Genomic DNA, 17,161 nt, shown 5'->3' with positions numbered 1-17,161 from the left:
TGAGAATAGATTTAACCTTGAACTAGATGGTGATATGTACGTACCATGAGAACAACTTACTTTGGGTTAAAATTTTGGCTTTGACAATATTTTTCCGTGACGCTCCTTTTTCATGAATCGTTCAGTGATCTAGTTCCAACGTTTTTTTTTACCCCAAATTATAAAAGATGATCCACACAAACATATGCCGAATACAAACATTAAATATGTATAAGACCGAAGTGTCAAATGAAAATATTGCTGTTTATAACACACTCAATTCCCGTGGGTGGGGAGGGAGTCACCGATCCCGGAAATCTCCGACTGTACCCATTCTGTTTACAATGGTCGCAAGTTTTTCAGCGGCTCCACTGATTGACAGTTCCCTCTGCCCCGCCTCCCGGTCTGTGCGCTCACCGTCACGTGACAACATGAGATTACCATCCGTGACGTGCTGACGTCACAGTGGTCCCACCTCACCGACGTCGTTTCCTGGGGAACGGTAAATCCGGGATGCTGGGATCAGGACTCTGGCGAAGTGGTGTTGGGCTCCGCTGTGGGATCCGCCTCTCCTCTTCCTGCCCGCGGAACAGCGAGTGTCCGTCAGCGCCTCACTGCACCGGCTCTCTGCCTCAGGTACAATATTTAAAACATATTTCCACAGTCACATGGATGGGAAAGGTTGAGAGGGATACGGGCCTAATGCAGGCAGATGGGCCGAGTTCAGGTCGACAACTTGGTCGGCGTGGATGAGTTGTACCGAAGGGACTGTTTCATTTCTGTATAAACCAGTGACTCTATTTTGGGAGGTTAAACCATGGCAAGATGCACACAGGTTCCTGAGGAGTTTCTGCCCCCCCCCCCCAGCACACCTCTATCTTCTGGTACTGATTTACAATACCAGCTATTCTCTGTGTGAAATATGTACCCTTCAGATCCCCTTTAAATCTGTCTTTAAACAGTTTTGTACAATTCTAATGGGAGGCAGTTCTTTGACTGACAAGGCAAGTAGAACACACAACCCTGTCTACCTGTGATGCCACATACAGGGAACTGTGTAACATTATTAGAGGCACATGCACAGGTACTTCAGTGAGCAAGGCCCAGAGGGATATGAAACTAATGCAGGACAGTGGGATTAGTATAGCTATGCACGATGGGGAGCAGAAATGTGATGGGCCAGAGGATCTGTTTGTATCCTGTACAACCCTGACCACAGCAGTCCTCCACTGCAGTGGGGTTTGTCACCTTCATTCTCAGCTGTGAGCTTGTTCCGCTGAACCCCTTATCCTCTGAGAAGACATTTGCACCCTCCCACTGTGACCAAGTTGTCAGCCATCTCTCCAATATCGCCCAGAGTACTTAACCAAATTCCCATATAAAAGTATTGTAAGTGGTGCACAGGGAATTGGAGTATTTCGGTAGCCTTTTGAGGGTGTTGGTTCAGTATTTGACCATTAATACCTTTGTCCAACAAAAATCCATTGTACTGGATACTGAATGTTTTAGCTGAGTCCATCCTGAAGTCCTGTGTTTCAGGTTCCCACTGCACTTTCACAGTCAGTGGTTTCTGCATGTCCATACTGACCATCGAGAATCTGTCTCCACTAACTCAGCACTTGGTCTGTTTCCTACCCTGCCTTGGTGATTCAAATGCTCATCCAGATGGTCCTTAAATACCAGCCTGCACCGCCCCCTCAGACAATGTGTTCCAGATTGTAACTTCCTAGGGAGAGAGGACAGTTTTCCTCAGATCCTCTTTAAACCTCACATTTCTCTCATTCAACTTAGTTGCACTCACCGCATACTTGTGTGTATTAAATTCCATCTGCCATTTTTCCAGCTGGTCCAGATCCCATATCAAGATTTGTAAGCTGACCTTGGTGTCATCCGTAAATTTGCTGATCCAGTTGATCACATTCTCATCCAGATCATTAATACAGATGGAAAACAACAATGGACCCAGCACTGGGAAGTTTAACCAGGGCAGGATGAACACAGTAATGGCAGGTTCCTGGGAAGTGTTCGTGAACAGAGACTTTGTGTGTTTCTGCTTCCACTATTTCCTCTGGCGGCTCATTCGGCATACCAGCTATTCTGTGTGTGAAATATTTACCCCTTTAAACCTCCCCCCTCTCACCTTACAACTATTCCCTTTCATTTTAGACACCCACAATACAGGAAGCAGTCTCTGTCTCCCTAACCTCTGTATGCCTCACATAATTTTATCTGCCTCCATCAACTCACCCTTCAGATCCCCTTTCAACCTCCAACCTGTCACGTCAAAACTATTCCCTCCAGTTTTTGGAGGGAGAAAATTGTTCCTTCCCTAGAACAGGGGTCCCCAACCTTTTTTGCACTGCGGACCGGCCGATCCGGGGGGAGGGGTGGGGGTAGGGTTGCCAACGGAGTAGAGCCAGTACGTTGTTTACACAGAGAGACTACAATGACCATGAATCCTTGCGCAGGCACAAGTGCGCATGCGTGCTTCGCGTAAGCGTGTACCTGCCGATGTTTTCTACAAACCGTTTTTGGTGATTCTGTTGGGGGGGAATGTTAATCACGACCAGAATATAGGTGATAAGTGCCTAATACACTCAATCTCATTTCTAAAAGGGTTTATCTAACGAATTTAATATTAAACACACAGTGCATATTTTCCTAGCATGAATATAGCGATAAGTCAATTATCAGGGAAGGACAGGGGAGCTTGAAGTAAGTAACGAACGAACTTCCAGTAGAAGTGGTGGAGGCAGGTTCGATATTATTCAAAGAAAAATTGGATAGGTAAATGGTCAGAAAAGGAATGGAGGGTTATGGGCTGAGTGCAGGTCGGTGGGACTAGGTGAGAGTAGCGTTCGGCACGGACTAGAAGGGCAGAGATGGCCTGTTTCCGTGCTGTAATTGTTATATAGTTATATAACAATGTCAGTAGCATCATAACATTTTAAGTAATGTTTGTATATTAAACACACAGCACATATTTTCCCCGTATGAACATATAAAATCATTGCAACACACCAATATCGCTGAATCAGTGGGAGCCCTGGGCTGAATGCTTGTTTCCCTGCAAAAAGATGGTCCTATCGAGGGGTGATGGGAGACAGTGATACTCAAACGGGGTTCCTTATGTCCAGTCTATTATGCAATTTTGTTTTCGTTCCATTCATTGCAGAGATATGTTGGAAATGGAAGCAACGTTTTCAGTGCTTCCGTGGCTATCTCAGGATATTTAGCCTTGACTTTGAGATCCAGAATGCTGTCAGGGATGTTATGTCAAACATACTTTTCAGCCCGCCCTTATTTGCAAGCTCGAGGAGTTGATCTTCTTCCTGCGCTGACATGGATGACACGTGGGTAATGACCTCGCATGCGTAATGGCTGAACAGTGGGCATGACAAACAATGAGGAAAGGTGCAGCTGACTCCTATCGCCAAATCATATCGTTTCCTCGTGGCCCGGTAGCGCATGCTTTGCGGCCCGGTGGTTGGGGACTGCTGCCCTAGAAGACCCGAGGCAGTGAACAGTTAGTGCTAGAAGATGTCCCATTGATTGATAAAACTAAATCTCTGTCCCCTGCACCAGCTCCTCAGCCACACATTCATCAGTGGTATCTTTCTATATCTCCCTGCACTAACAAGTGTCACTGGGAGTAATACACAGCTTACTACTTTTTAATTTCTGTCTTATTTCTCTAAATTTACTGCACAGGACCACATCCCTCCTCCTCCCTACGTTGCTATTACCAACATGCACCGTCCACCACGATGTCTGACTGCTCAGCCTTCCATTTGAAATGTCCTGCAGCTGCTCCTAGACCATCAGACCATAAAACACAGGAGCAGAATTAGGCCATTTGGCCCATCCAGTCTGCTGCACCATTCTGCCAGGAGTAAGAGATCATGACAGATCTCTTAACCCTCTCAAATCCTCTTTTCGTCCCCACAGTCAAGAACCTCCACATGAAATATACCCAGTGAATTGGCCACAGCCGTCTGTGGGGATGAATTCAGAGTCAGAACCAGAATCAGGTTTATTACCGGTGTGTGTCATGAAATTTGTTAATGTAGCAGCAGCAGTTCAATGCAGTACATAGTAGTAGTAGTGGTAGTAGTCATACTTTATTGATCTGGAGGGAAATTGGTTTTCGTTACAGTTGCACCATAAATAATAAATAGTAATAGAACCATAAATAGTTAAATAGTAATATGTAAATTATGCCAGTAAATTATGAAATAAGTCCAGGATCAGCCTATTGGCTCAGGGTGTCTGACCCTCCAAGGGAGGAGTTGTAAAGTTTGATGGTCACAGGCAGGAATGACTTCCTATGACGCTCTGTGCTGCATCTCGGTGGGATGAGTCTCTGGCTGAATGTACTCCTGTGCCCACCCAGTACATTATGTAGGGGATGGGAGACATTTAAATCCATTGCAAAACAATAAAACATAATAACCGAAGGAGACTGAATTTTTTTTTATAGGCACTGTATCCACTCCTTCACCAGCACATTATGAACAAATCCACCCTGCTCCTTTCCATTTTGCCGATTCTGTGTGGAACATTGAACATGATGGAAGGTCGAATTCCCAGTCCCAGTCTCCTTAACCATGTCCCTGCAATAGCTGGTAGATTAAACATATTCGTCAATGCACAATATGGAATAGATGGCTACCTGCCCCTTGGCCCACAATATCTGCGCCAATCATAATAATGATCAGACTTTATAAAGTACTGGGGAGGTCTGACTTGGAGTATTGTGAGCAGTTTTGGGCCCTTTATCTTAGCAAGGATGGGTTCAAAGGATGTTCTCGAAATTGATTCCAGGATTCAACAGCTTGTCATATGAAGAGTGTTTAATGGCTCTGGGGCTGATTCACTGGAATATCAAATAGTGAAAGGCCTTGATAAATTGGATGTGCAGAGGATGGGAGTATCTGAGACCAGAGGACACAGGCTCAGAGTAGAGGATCCTTGTAGAATGTGGAGATGAGGAATTCCTTAAGCCACAGAGTGGTGAATCTGTGGAATTCATTGCCACAGGCAGCTCTTGATCCAAGACTTCATGTATATTTAAGGTAGAGATTGATAGATTCTTGATTGGTCAGAGCATGAAGGGACACATGGAGAAGGCAGGAGATTGGGGCTGAGAGGGAAAATGGATCAGCCACAATGAAATGTCGGAGCAGACTCGATGGGCCAAATGGTCAAATTCTACTCCTATATCTTATAGTCTGTATCCCACCTCACAAACCTCGAGCAACTTTGTCGTGTGTGATCTGCCCACACAAAGCCATGCTGATTGTCCCCAAGCAGCCCATGCCCTTCCAAATGTGCATAAATCCTGTACCTGAATATCCTCCCCAGTAGCTTCTCTACCACTGAAATGAGGCTGCCCTGCCCATAGAAACATAGAAAACCTACAGCTCAATACAGGCCCTTCAGCCCACAAAGCTGAACCGATCATGTCCTTACCTTAGAATTACCTCGGCTTACCCATAGCCCTCTGTGTTTCTAAGCTGCATGGATCCATCCAGGCGTCTCTTAAAAGACCCCATCGTTCCGCCTCTACTGCTTCCGCCGGCAGCCAAGTCCACACACTCACCACTCTCTGTGTAGATAAAACATCTCCTCTGTACCTACTTCCAAGCACCTTAAAACTATGCTCCCTCATGCTAGCTATTTCAGCCCTGGGAAAAAGCCTCTGACTATCCACACGCTCAATGCCTCTCACTATCTTGTACAGAGCTATCAGGTCACCTTTCATCCTTTGTCACTCCAAGGAGAAAAGGCCAAGTTCACTCAACCTATTCTCATAAGGCATGCTCCCCAATCCAGGCAACATCCTTGTAAATCTCCTCTGCACCCTTTCTATGGTTACCATGTCCTTCCTGTAGTGAAGCAACCAGAATTGAGCACAGTATCTAAGTGGGGTCTGACCAGGGTTCTATACAGCTGCAACATTACCTCTTGGCTCTTAAACTCAATCCCACAGTTGATGAAGGTCAATTCAGCAGATGCCATCTTAACCAGAGTCAACCTGCGTAGCAGCTTTGAGTGTCCTATGGGCTCAGACCCCAAGATCCCTCTGATCCTCCACACTGCCAAGAGTCTTACCATTATTGCTATATTCTGACATCATATTTGACCTACCAAACTGAACCACCTCACACTTATCTGGGTTGAACTCCATCTGCCACTTCTCAGCCCAGTTTTGCATCCTACCAATGTCCCGCTGTAACTTCTGAGAGCCCTCCACATTATCCACAACACCTCCAACCTTTGTGTCATCAGCAAATTTACTAACCCATTCCTCCACTTCCTCATCCAGGTCATTTATAAATATCATGAAGACTCGGGGTCCCAGAACAGATCCCTGAGGCACACCACTGGTCACCAACCTCCAAGCAGAATATGACCCATCTACAACCACTCTTTGCCTTCTGTGGGCAAGCCAGTTCTGGATCCATAAAGCAACGTCCCCTTGGATCCCATGCCTCCTTACTTTCTCAATAAGCCTGGCATGGGGTACCTTATCAAATCCCGTGCTGAAATCCATATACATGACACCTGGGGCTCTACCTTCATCAATGCGTTTAGTGAAATGCTAAGAAAATTTAATCAGGCTCGTAAGGCATGACCTGCCTTTGACAAAGCCATGCTGACTATTCCTAATCATATTATGCCTCTCCAAATGTTCATAAATCCTGCCTGTCAGAATCTTCTCCATCAACTTACCAACCACTAAAGTAAGACTCACTGGTCTATAATTTCCTGGGCTATCTCTACTCCCTTTCTTGAATAAGGGAACAATGTTCGCAACCCTCCAATCCTCCGGAACCTCTCCCGTCATTATTGATGATGCAAAGATCATCGCCAGAGGCTCAGCAATCTCCTCCCTCACTTCCAGCTTCCTGTCCAGTCCCAGTGACTTATCCAACTTGATGCTTTCCAAAAGCTCCTGTACATCCTTAATATCTATATGCTCAAGCTTTTCAGTCACTTGCAAGTCGTCCCTACAATCACCAGGATCATTTTCCGTAGTGAATACTGAAGTCATATCCTATTGCTCTTCACATACTTGTAGAATGCCTTGGGGTTTTCCTTCATCCTGTCTGCCAAGGCCTTCGCATGGCACCTTCTGGCTCTCCTAATTTTATTCTTAAGCTCCTTCCTGCTAGCCTTATAGTCTTCTAGATTCTTATCTTTACCTAGTTTTTCTGAACCGTTCGTAAGCAGTTCTTTTCTTCTTGACTAGATTTACTAACACCTTTGTACAGGATGGTTCCTGTACCCTACCGTCCTTTCCCTGTCTCATTGGAACGTACCTATGCAGAACCCCACACAAATATCCCCTGAGGATTTGCCACATTTCTTCTGTACCTTTCCTTGAGAACATCTGTTTCCAATTTATGCTTCCAATTTCTTGCCTGATAGCTTCATGTTTCCCCTTACTCCAATTAAATGTTTCCCTAACTTGTCTGTTCCTATTCCTCTCCTATACTATGGTAAAGGAGATAGAATTGTGATCACTATCTCCAAAATGCCCTCCCACTGAGAGACCTGACACCTGACCAGGTTCATTTCCCAATACCAGATCAAGCACAGCCTCTCCTCTTGTAGGCTTCTCTACATATTGTATCAAGAAACCTTCCTGAACACACCTAACAAACTCCAACCCATCAAAACTCCTCACTCTAGGGAGATGCCATTCAATATTTGGGGAAATTAAAATCTCCCACCACAACAACTCTGTTATTGTTACACCTTTGCAGAATTTGTCTCCCTATCAGCTCCTCGATGTCCCTGTTACTATTGGGTGGTCTGTAAAAAACACCCTGTGGAGTTATTGACCCCTTCCTATTCCCAACTTCCACCCACAGACACTCCGTAGACAACCTCTCCATGACTTCCTCCTTTTCTGCAGCTGTGACACTACCCCTGATCAACAGTGTCATGCCCACACCTGTTTTGCCTCCCTCCCTGTCCCTTCTGAAACATCTAAAGCCTGGCACTTGAAGTAGCCGTTCCTGCCCCTGCACTATCCAAGTCTCTGCGATGGCCACAACGTTATAGCTCCAAGTGCTGATCCACACTCTAAGGTCATCCACTTCGTTCATAATACTCCTTGCATTAAAATAGACACATCTCAAACCATCAGTCTGAGTGCATTCCTTCTCTATCACCTGCGTATCCTCCTTTTCCAAGCTTTCTCTATTTGAGTGCCAACCTCCCTTTCCCCCGTCACTTCAGTTCGGTTCTCACCCACCAGCAATTCTAGTTTAAACGCTCCCCAATAGCCTTAGCAAACCTCCCCGCTCGGATATTGGTCCCCTTCGGATTCAAGTGCACCTCGTCCCTTTCGTACAGGTCACACCTGCCCCAAAAGAGGTCCCAAAGAACCAGAAATCTGAATCCCTGCCCCCTGCTCCAATCCCTCAGCCAGGTATTTATCCTCCACCTCATTCTATTCCTATAGTCACTGTCACATGGCACAGGCAGTAATCCCGAGATTACTACCTTTGAGGTCCTGCTGCTGAACTTCCTTCCAAACTCCCTGTTGTCTGTTTTCAGGACCTCCTCCCTTTTTCTACACGTCGTTGGTACCAATATGTACCACAACCTCTGGCTGTTCTTCCCACTTCAAGATATCGTGGACGCGATCAGAAACATCCCTAACCCTGACACCAGGGAGGCAAAATAACTCTCTGCGTTTCTTTCCTGCACCCACAGAATTGCCTGTCTAACCTCCTAACTATAGAGTCCCCTATCACTGCTGCCATCCTCTTCCTTTCCCTGCCCTTCTGGGCCACAGGGTCAGACTCTGTGATAGAGACGTGGCCACTGCTGTTTCCCCCATGTAGGTTGTTCCCCCCCCCGCAACAGTACTCAAACAGGAGTACTTATTGTTATGTGTGACGGACACTGGGGTACTCTCTAGCATCTGCCTCTTGCCCTTCCCTCTCCAGCCTGTTACCCACTTATCTGTCTCCCCAGGCCCCGGAGTGACTACCTGCCTATAGCTCCTCTCTATCACCGCCTCACTTTCCCTGACCAGACGAAGGTCATCGAGCTGCATCTCCAGTTCCCTAACACTGTCCAAAAGGAGCTGCAGCTCCTGGATTCTTGTTATTTCCCTTCTTGATCAAAGCTGTAACATTTGCTACACTCCAGTCCTGTGGGACCTCGCATGTTGTGATCGAGGACACATAGAGCCTTGTCAAATCCCCAGCAATCTTCCTTCAGTATTGTAGGATAAATGCCTTCAGGCCCTGGAGTCTTATCCATCTTATTGATTTTCAGACATTCCAGCACAACTGCCTCCTTAGTTTCAACACATCTCTGCATATTAGCATGTCCCACTCTGTTTTCATTGCCATTCAATTCCTTCACCTCGGTAAATACTGATACAACGTACTCATTCAGTATCTCAGCCACTTGGTCTGACTTTAACCACATCATTCCTCCTTTAATCTTCAGTCGACTTTTCCATTCTCTGGTTATCCTCGTCTTACTAATACAAATCAAAAGGCCTTGGGATTATCTTTGGTCCCACATTGCAAGGACATTTTGTGTTCCTTTTGGCCTTTCCTATCACCTGCTTTAGCATTTCCCTGCTATCTTTATATTCCAACGATACCCAGTCTGACTTTAGCTTCATAAACCTTCCATATCCTTTTGACTAAATTTAGGATCTCTCTGCTTGTCTAAAGATCCCTTACTTAACATCCTTCTCACTCCTCACCAGAACATGCTGATCTTGAACTCCCAGTTGCTGGTCTGTAAACAACTCCCACATGTCAGATGTGGATTTGCCTGACACTGGCTGCTCCCAATCAATGCCCCTTGGCTTCTGTCTTACTCTGTCCTGACTTGTCCTCCTGCAATTTAGTACCTTCATACAAGATCTACTTTTATTTTTACTTGTAACAAAGAAAAAAAAAAGTTGTGATCACTGTTCCCAAGATGTTCACCGACTCTTAGCTGTCACCTGGCCTGGCTCATTTCCAAAAACTAATTCCCATCTGTTCTCACCTCTGGTTGGACTCTGTGCATAATGTTTCAAACACTCCTCGGATTCACTGAAGAAATTTTGCGCATCTAAGAATTAAGCAAGTCCTAGTCAATTCTAGGGAAGATAAAGTTCCCCCACTGGTTATTGTGGGGCCAATTCAAACATCCCAACAGTGTAACTGCAGATTGCCTCTGAAAATGAACCTTCCAGTTTGCTGTGACATTCCCCGTGGGGTGACCTCTGCATCTTTTAACCCCCCCTCACATGTAAAACAATCAAACCCAGGAATGTTGAGCTGCCAGCCCTGTCCGTCCGACAACATAAAACCTCCTGGTGAAGATATTGGTTCCCCTCCTGTTCAGATGCAAATGATCCTGTTTGTCCCAGTCTCCCACCTGCCTGGAAGGTGCCCATTGATCCATAAATCTGAAGACCTCCCTCCTGCTCAGTTCCTCAGCAACATCTTAAACTGGACGAAATATCGATTTCTCACCACACTAGCTCATGGTTTAGGTCACAATTCTGAGATTACAATCCTGGAAGTCCTGCTTCTTTAACCCAAAATGACTATGTAGGACCTAATTCCTGCTCGTTTAAACCCTTGCGTGTAGCTCGAGGAAACCTCCCCAAAACATATTGTTTCCCCTCCTCCTTGGACCCGTCTCCCCTTCATTTCGAGAGTCCAATGATCTTTGTACCTGAAGCCCCCACCCACCTCCTCAGCCACTTCTTTACCTGAGCTTCAGAAGGCGCCAGAAGCACGGTGTTTATATATCTGGTTATGTATCCTGGTTATGTGACCGGTCTTTAATTTCCCTGGCGACCCAGAGGAACAATTGTTCTACTGAATCAACCCTCTCATCACTAGAAGTGACCGCACCCTCGCCCACCAACTGCTGTGAGTGAGGGCGCTCGTACTGGTCATGGGGCCGTTAGGGACAGACCGAGGTCCTCGGGGATTTGCGGAATGGTAAAACTGTTCCTATTATTTAAAGCAGGAGAATTGGCAAATTCCCAGACTCAGTAAGTGCCTGGTGTGTGAAGGAGTTTTGTTTTCGCTGGAGCGCTTTGTGTCGGATGAATCGTTGGAAATTGGCGGTTGTGGTAACGTGAAGGCGGAGCTGGACGATGAGAGGCCGCTCTCAGCTCTGTCCGTCACTCTGACTCTGTCTCCTCCCCTTCCCGCCTCTGTCCCTCTGCGCGTTTCTCGGGCAGGTCGGGGGGCTGTGTATAAAAGGAGACAGCAGCAGGCAGTTTGTCAGTGAGCAGCGACCTGAGTGAAGCAGCATCATGTCTGGCAGAGGGAAAGGAGGCAAAGGACTGGGCAAAGGCGGAGCCAAGCGGCACCGTAAAGTGCTCCGTGATAACATCCAGGGCATCACCAAACCGGCCATCCGCCGTCTGGCTCGCCGTGGCGGCGTCAAGCGGATCTCGGGTCTGATCTACGAGGAGACCCGCGGGGTGCTGAAGGTTTTCCTGGAGAATGTGATCCGGGATGCGGTCACCTACACTGAACACGCCAAGCGCAAGACGGTCACTGCCATGGATGTGGTGTACGCTCTGAAACGCCAGGGCCGCACTCTCTATGGCTTCGGCGGCTGAAAAACTCCCACCTCCTCCCGAGCGCAAAACAAAGGCTCTTCTAAGAGCCACCCACCGCCTCACTGACGGAGCCGTATCTACAACATTTTAATTATTTTTTAAAATCGATATATTCAGCTGTAATATTTGCAACAGATTATTCGGTTCCGCTTGAAATCTACCTGCGAACATGCCTTTCCAGTCCGTGATGACAATAAAATCTCTGGCTGCATTAAGGTCGATCTTAATCCTTTTATCAGAAATAGGAACAGAAATAAGTTCACTCGTTAAATCATAACTGAGGAAATTAGATATTAAATTTATTAAATTAAACTGAAATTGTATAATCCGTCATACAATTAATTGTAAATAAAATGTAATCAAGCACCGTTGCTGGGTGCTCTGAAATTGGCGGGCGATTTTAAATAATTCTGCGCCAATCACACTGCATGAATGAAATCCGACCGCCGGTCAGTTTCCTAATTTTGTCGTAACTTGTTATTCGCCCCCAGCCTGCAGGAAATGTATCAACCAATCGCAGAAAGGAACCTGGTTCAGCCAATCAGAGCTGACGGGAAGACCCTTTCCAACAGTATAAAATCCTGTCCCGGAGGACGTTCCGTCTATCTTGTTCCTGTGTTTCAGCCTGTGTTCTCAGTTCTGAGGGAGAATGGCCCGGACCAAGCAGACAGCGCGTAAATCGACCGGAGGGAAAGCTCCTCGCAAACAGTTGGCGACCAAAGCGGCGCGGAAGAGCGCTCCAGCCACCGGCGGAGTGAAGAAGCCTCATCGCTACCGGCCCGGCACCGTGGCTCTGCGGGAGATCCGGCGCTACCAGAAATCCACCGAGCTGCTCATCCGCAAACTTCCCTTCCAGCGCCTGGTGCGGGAGATCGCTCAGGACTTCAAAACCGATCTGCGCTTCCAGAGCTCGGCCGTCATGGCCCTGCAGGAGGCTAGCGAGGCTTACCTGGTCGGGCTGTTTGAGGACACTAACCTGTGCGCCATCCACGCCAAGCGAGTCACCATCATGCCCAAGGACATCCAGTTGGCCCGCCGCATCCGCGGGGAGCGCGCCTAAACCCGGCCTCCACAACAAACACAAGAAAAGGCTCTTTTAAGAGCCACTACCACAGCAAAGGACAGGGCTGTCGCTTGCTGATCATTGTATTATTGTAGTGATGATCTGCCCTCCTGATGGGGTTGTTCGGTTTCACTGTCTAGTACATATTTAATGTTGCCGTTTTGTGTGAATAAACTTATGTAGTTTTGTGGCTGGTAACTGAATGAAGGTCAGTCGGCAATGCCACGGGGTAGTTTATCATGTATCTTCCCCCTGCAGCCCATCCGCAGAGACAGATCCGTCTCTCAGGACGCCCCTTCCACTCTCACATAGGTTTTTGAGTAGTTCCCAATCAACTCAGCTGAATCGGGTCTTGGGGTGTGAGGCGCGGAATCTCTCTCTCTCTCTCACTCACACACACAGCCTGAGTGAAACTCGAGTGTTTCACTTCAAATCTGGGGCGTCACTGCCCCACTGAATGTCAGCGAGGTACCGGGAATATCGGGTTTTATGCGAGAAGTTCCCCTGGAAAACTCATTCGGACCCGGCGCGGGAATCACAATATTCATGATCAGCTCTTTTCTGAGACGTGGGTGGCTCTGAGAAGAGCCGTTGGGTTCAAACACTTACAAATGGTGTATTCTCAATTCACTTTTTGACTGCTGTCTTCTTGGGCTTCGGCGCAGCTTTCTTGGCCGCTGGTTTCTTCACTGAGGCTTTCTTGGCCGCTGGTTTCTTTGCTGCCGCTTTCTTGGCCGCTGGTTTCTTCGCTGCCGCTTTCTTAGCCGCTGGTTTCTTGGCGCCAGACTTCTTGCTGGGAGATTTCTTTGCCGTTGGCTTGTTCGCTTTTTTCCCTACTTTCACGGCACTTTTTCCTTGACCGGATTTAAAGGATCCCGAAAGACCCGCGCCCTTGGTCTGAACCAAGGAGCCGCTTTCCACTCTCTTCCTGATGCACATCCTGATCTGGGCGCGACGTTTCCCCACATCGACACCGCTGCTGATCAGAGCCTTCATGATGGCCACAGCGGACATACCCTTCCTATCGCGACAATCCGCCACAATCTTATCGATTTGTTCGCCCAGCTTGGGACCGGCTGGTTTGCTCCGGCCGGCCGCCTTCTTCTTGGGACTCTTCTTTGCGGCGGCGGGTGCGGCTGGAGGAGCCGTTTCGGCGGGTGCTGTCTCGGTCATGTCGGCGACTCTGGAAAATCCTTCTCACAATCAGACTGAATGAGAAATGAAGCGAAAGGCGGCGATACAGAGCAATTTAAAGGCAGCGAGCGGACGGGGCGGAGACATCCTGCTGTCAGCTCCCGGAGATTTCATTTTTCTGTGTTTCTCTCTCCTCAAAAACTCTCCGATTCCAATTAAAATCGGACACTCCGGGGACTCGGACTGGTCCCTGTCCGTCACTGAGGCCGGAAAGTTCGCTGGAAAGAGAGTTCAATCGGGATTAAAGTCAGCACTTTCTATCTTAACCCGTTTCATTACTGCGCTGCCCGCGATCTCTCTCCCGATCGGTGACCTGTTCTCTGCTTTCGGACTGAAATACTAAAAGTAACGAAAACTTTGCGGTTTATTGCAGCTTCGGGACTGAGCGGGTGAGTGAGGCAATTCCGTAACAGAGAAATTGTTTCATTTTGTTCACGAGACGCTGGGAAATCCTACGATATGTTCGGACCCACAAACACAGCGACACCAGTCTAAGCCGCCCGCCCCTTAAACACACTCTCTCTGACACAATGCACACACTGTGCTCCCAGCACCACACACAGAAAATCTGGTGAACTTAGCAGGCCAGGCAGCATCCATAGGAAGAGGTACAGTCGACGTTTCGGGCCGGGACCCTTCGTCAGGACTGTGGTGCTAAATGCGGCCTGACTTGCTGGGTTCCTCCAGCATTTTGGCCATCAAAATAAAACGACAGGTTCCTCGTCATATAATACTGATAAATCTGATTCTGATTCCAAGGAATAAAGGACAAAAGACCTTGTCTGGCCAAATTCTCTGTGTAACTGAGAACCTCAGGTCCAGGAAACATCATTGGAAATCTTTTCTACACTCTCCCCAGTTTAACCCCGTTTCCTATAACGGTGACGAGCTGCACACAAATCGGCAAGTGTGGCCTCCGGTCACTATCACAACTGTAACATAATGTCCGAACTGATAGACTCAATCCCCTGACTAATGAAGACCAGCATGTTACGTTCTTCATCACCCTGTCTACCAGTGATATCACTTTCAATGAACCGTGTGTGCACTTTACCCCTAAATTTCTCCAGTCCATTCCACTCCCTAATGACTGATCATTCACAGTGTAAGTTGATTTAGGCCAGTTAGAAGAGTGGGCTGAAAGAACGCAGATGGAGTTTAATGCTCATAAATGTGAGGTGCTATATTTTGGTGGGACTAATCAAAATAGGACATACATGGTAAATAGTAGAGCATTGAAGAATGCAGTAGAACAGAGGGATCGAGGAATAATGGTGCATAGTTCCCTGAAGGTGGAATCTCATGTGGATAGGGTGGTGAAGAAAGCTTTCGGTATGCTGGCCTTTATAAATCAGAGCATTGAGTATAGGAGTTGGTATATAATGTTGTAATTGTACAAGACATTGGTAAGGCCAAATTTAGAGTATTGTGTACAGTTCTGGTCACTGAATTATAGGAAAGATGTCAAAAAAATTGAGAGAGTACAGAGAAGATTTACTAGAATGTTACCTGGGTTTCATCTCCTAAGTTACAGAGAAAGGTTGAACAAGTTGGGTCTTTATTCTTTGGAGCATAGAAGGTTGAGGGGGGACTTGATGGAGGTGTTTAAAATTATGAGGGGGATAAATAGAGTTGATGTGGATAGGCTTTTTCCATTGAGAGTGGGGGAGATTCAAACAAGAGGACATGAGTTGAGAGTTAAAGGGCAAAAGTTTAGGGGTAACATGAGGGGGGACTTCTTTATTCAGAGAGTGGTAGCTGTGTGGAGCGAGCTTCCAGCAGAAGTGGTTGAGGCAGGTTCGATGTTGTAATTTACAGTTAAATTCAATAGCTATATGGACAGGAAAGGAATGAGGGTTATGGGCTGAGTGCAGGTCAGTGGGACAAGGTGAGAGTAAGAGTTTGGCACAGACTAGAAGGGCCGAGATGGCCTGTGTCTGTGCTGTAATTGTTATATGGTTATAAGTTCTACACTGGTTTGACTTTCCAATATGCACCGCCTCACACTTACCTGTATTGAAATACATTTGCCACGCTGTGGCCCTCTTCCCGAAATGATCACGGTCCCCCTGTAATCTGCGACAATCTTCTTCGCTATCAAGAACATTTGCTGATCGTATGTAAATCAAATATATAAATAACGAATGCCGAGGCTCCAGACTCTGGCCCCTGCGGCTCACCGCTAATCACCAACCTCCATTCTGTGAAACAACCTTCAAGCACAACCCTCTGCTTCCTACCACCAAGACAACTTTGAATCCAGCTGACTCGCTCACCCTGGATACAATGGGGCCTAACCTTCCAGACCAGGCTGCCATGTGAGACTTTTTCCAAGGTCAATATAATATCACATCTACCTTTTTTACTCTCCTGCATCTTCAAAAACTCAGAGATTCTCCAACCACAACTCCCTCTGCACAAAGCCCTTATGACACCTAATTCACTATTCAAATACTGGTACATCATGACTCAGAATCCTCTCCAGTAGCTTCCCCACTACTTATGTCAGGCTGACCTGCATGTAGTTCCCAGCTTGTCCTTGCAAATAATGGATAAACATTCGCCTCTTTCCATTCTCCAGGACTTTCATCTGAGGATTTTCACCTCAACCTCCCGTGAAGTAATTGCTCAGGTCCGGAGGATTTATCCCCCACCTAATGCATTGTATGGCCCTCCATTCTCTGCGCATCCTCGTACCTATCTGGGAGACTCTTGGATGCCTGTATTGTTCATCACGCAAAGTGGTGCTGGTGATACACGGTGACATCGTGAGGGCAGCTCACAAAACATGTAGATACACTTCTTCTGAACTACTATCTCTGCAAACTGCAGCCTGTAATTTCCATTTAAAGACATGTACATAAACCATTTGAAGAAACGAGCAATTTTATGAGCTCTTTGTTGTCTCTGCAAACTTGACTCTTAGAAATGCAGGTATGGCACCTTGAAGTTAGAAGTTCAAATTCCAAAGTAAATGTTTTATCAAAATACTGTACATATATGTCCCCATGTACAAACCTGACATTTGTTTTCCTGTGGGCATAGTCAGTCAACCCAAGAAACATAACAGGATCGATGAAAGACTGCACCCAACAAGATGGACAATCAACCAATGTGCAAAAGACAACAAACTGTGCAAATACCAAAGGAAAACAAATCAGAAATGATAATAATAACTTAATAAGGAATAAACATCGAGAACATGAGATGAAAAATCAGTGAAAGCAATTCAATAGATAGTGGGAACAGTTCAATGTTGGGACGAGTAAAGTTGAGTGAAGTTATCCCAACATATTCACATGCATTTTGTA

The 17,161-nt window shown here is 46.7% G+C and overlaps 3 protein-coding genes across 3 annotated transcripts; 2 read left to right on the top strand and 1 right to left on the bottom strand.

Moving 5' to 3' along the window:
* The first annotated feature begins 484 nt into the window (after window positions 1-484).
* LOC134339650 (histone H3) lies at window positions 485-12,724 on the top strand. The gene is made up of 2 exons (XM_063036346.1): window positions 485-615; window positions 12,085-12,724. Exon 2 carries the CDS (start codon window positions 12,243-12,245, stop codon window positions 12,651-12,653), a length of 411 nt encoding a protein of 136 aa, XP_062892416.1. The 5' UTR covers window positions 485-615; window positions 12,085-12,242; the 3' UTR covers window positions 12,654-12,724.
* On the top strand, window positions 11,221-11,646 carry LOC134339672 (histone H4). Its single transcript, XM_063036371.1, has one exon. The coding sequence runs from the start codon at window positions 11,282-11,284 to the stop codon at window positions 11,591-11,593; it is 312 nt and encodes a 103-aa protein (XP_062892441.1). The 5' UTR covers window positions 11,221-11,281; the 3' UTR covers window positions 11,594-11,646.
* Window positions 12,725-12,731: 7 nt separating the features above from the next.
* On the bottom strand, window positions 12,732-13,846 carry LOC134339645 (histone H1-like). The gene has a single exon (XM_063036338.1). The coding sequence runs from the start codon at window positions 13,827-13,829 to the stop codon at window positions 13,284-13,286; it is 546 nt and encodes a 181-aa protein (XP_062892408.1). The 5' UTR covers window positions 13,830-13,846; the 3' UTR covers window positions 12,732-13,283.
* Window positions 13,847-17,161: the final 3,315 nt, after the last annotated feature.

The sequence above is a fragment of the Mobula hypostoma genome, chromosome 30 (assembly GCF_963921235.1).
Source record: "Mobula hypostoma chromosome 30, sMobHyp1.1, whole genome shotgun sequence".
Lineage (NCBI taxonomy): Eukaryota > Metazoa > Chordata > Chondrichthyes > Myliobatiformes > Myliobatidae > Mobula > Mobula hypostoma.
This window is presented reverse-complemented; position numbering and strand designations above follow the sequence as displayed.

Bases quoted from the DNA above. Each gene is read 5' to 3' on its own strand.
- LOC134339645 (XM_063036338.1), bottom strand. From the start codon at position 13,829: ATGACCGAGACAGCACCCGCCGAAACGGCTCCTCCAGCCGCACCCGCC.
- LOC134339672 (XM_063036371.1), top strand. From the start codon at position 11,282: ATGTCTGGCAGAGGGAAAGGAGGCAAAGGACTGGGCAAAGGCGGAGCC.
- LOC134339650 (XM_063036346.1), top strand. From the start codon at position 12,243: ATGGCCCGGACCAAGCAGACAGCGCGTAAATCGACCGGAGGGAAAGCT.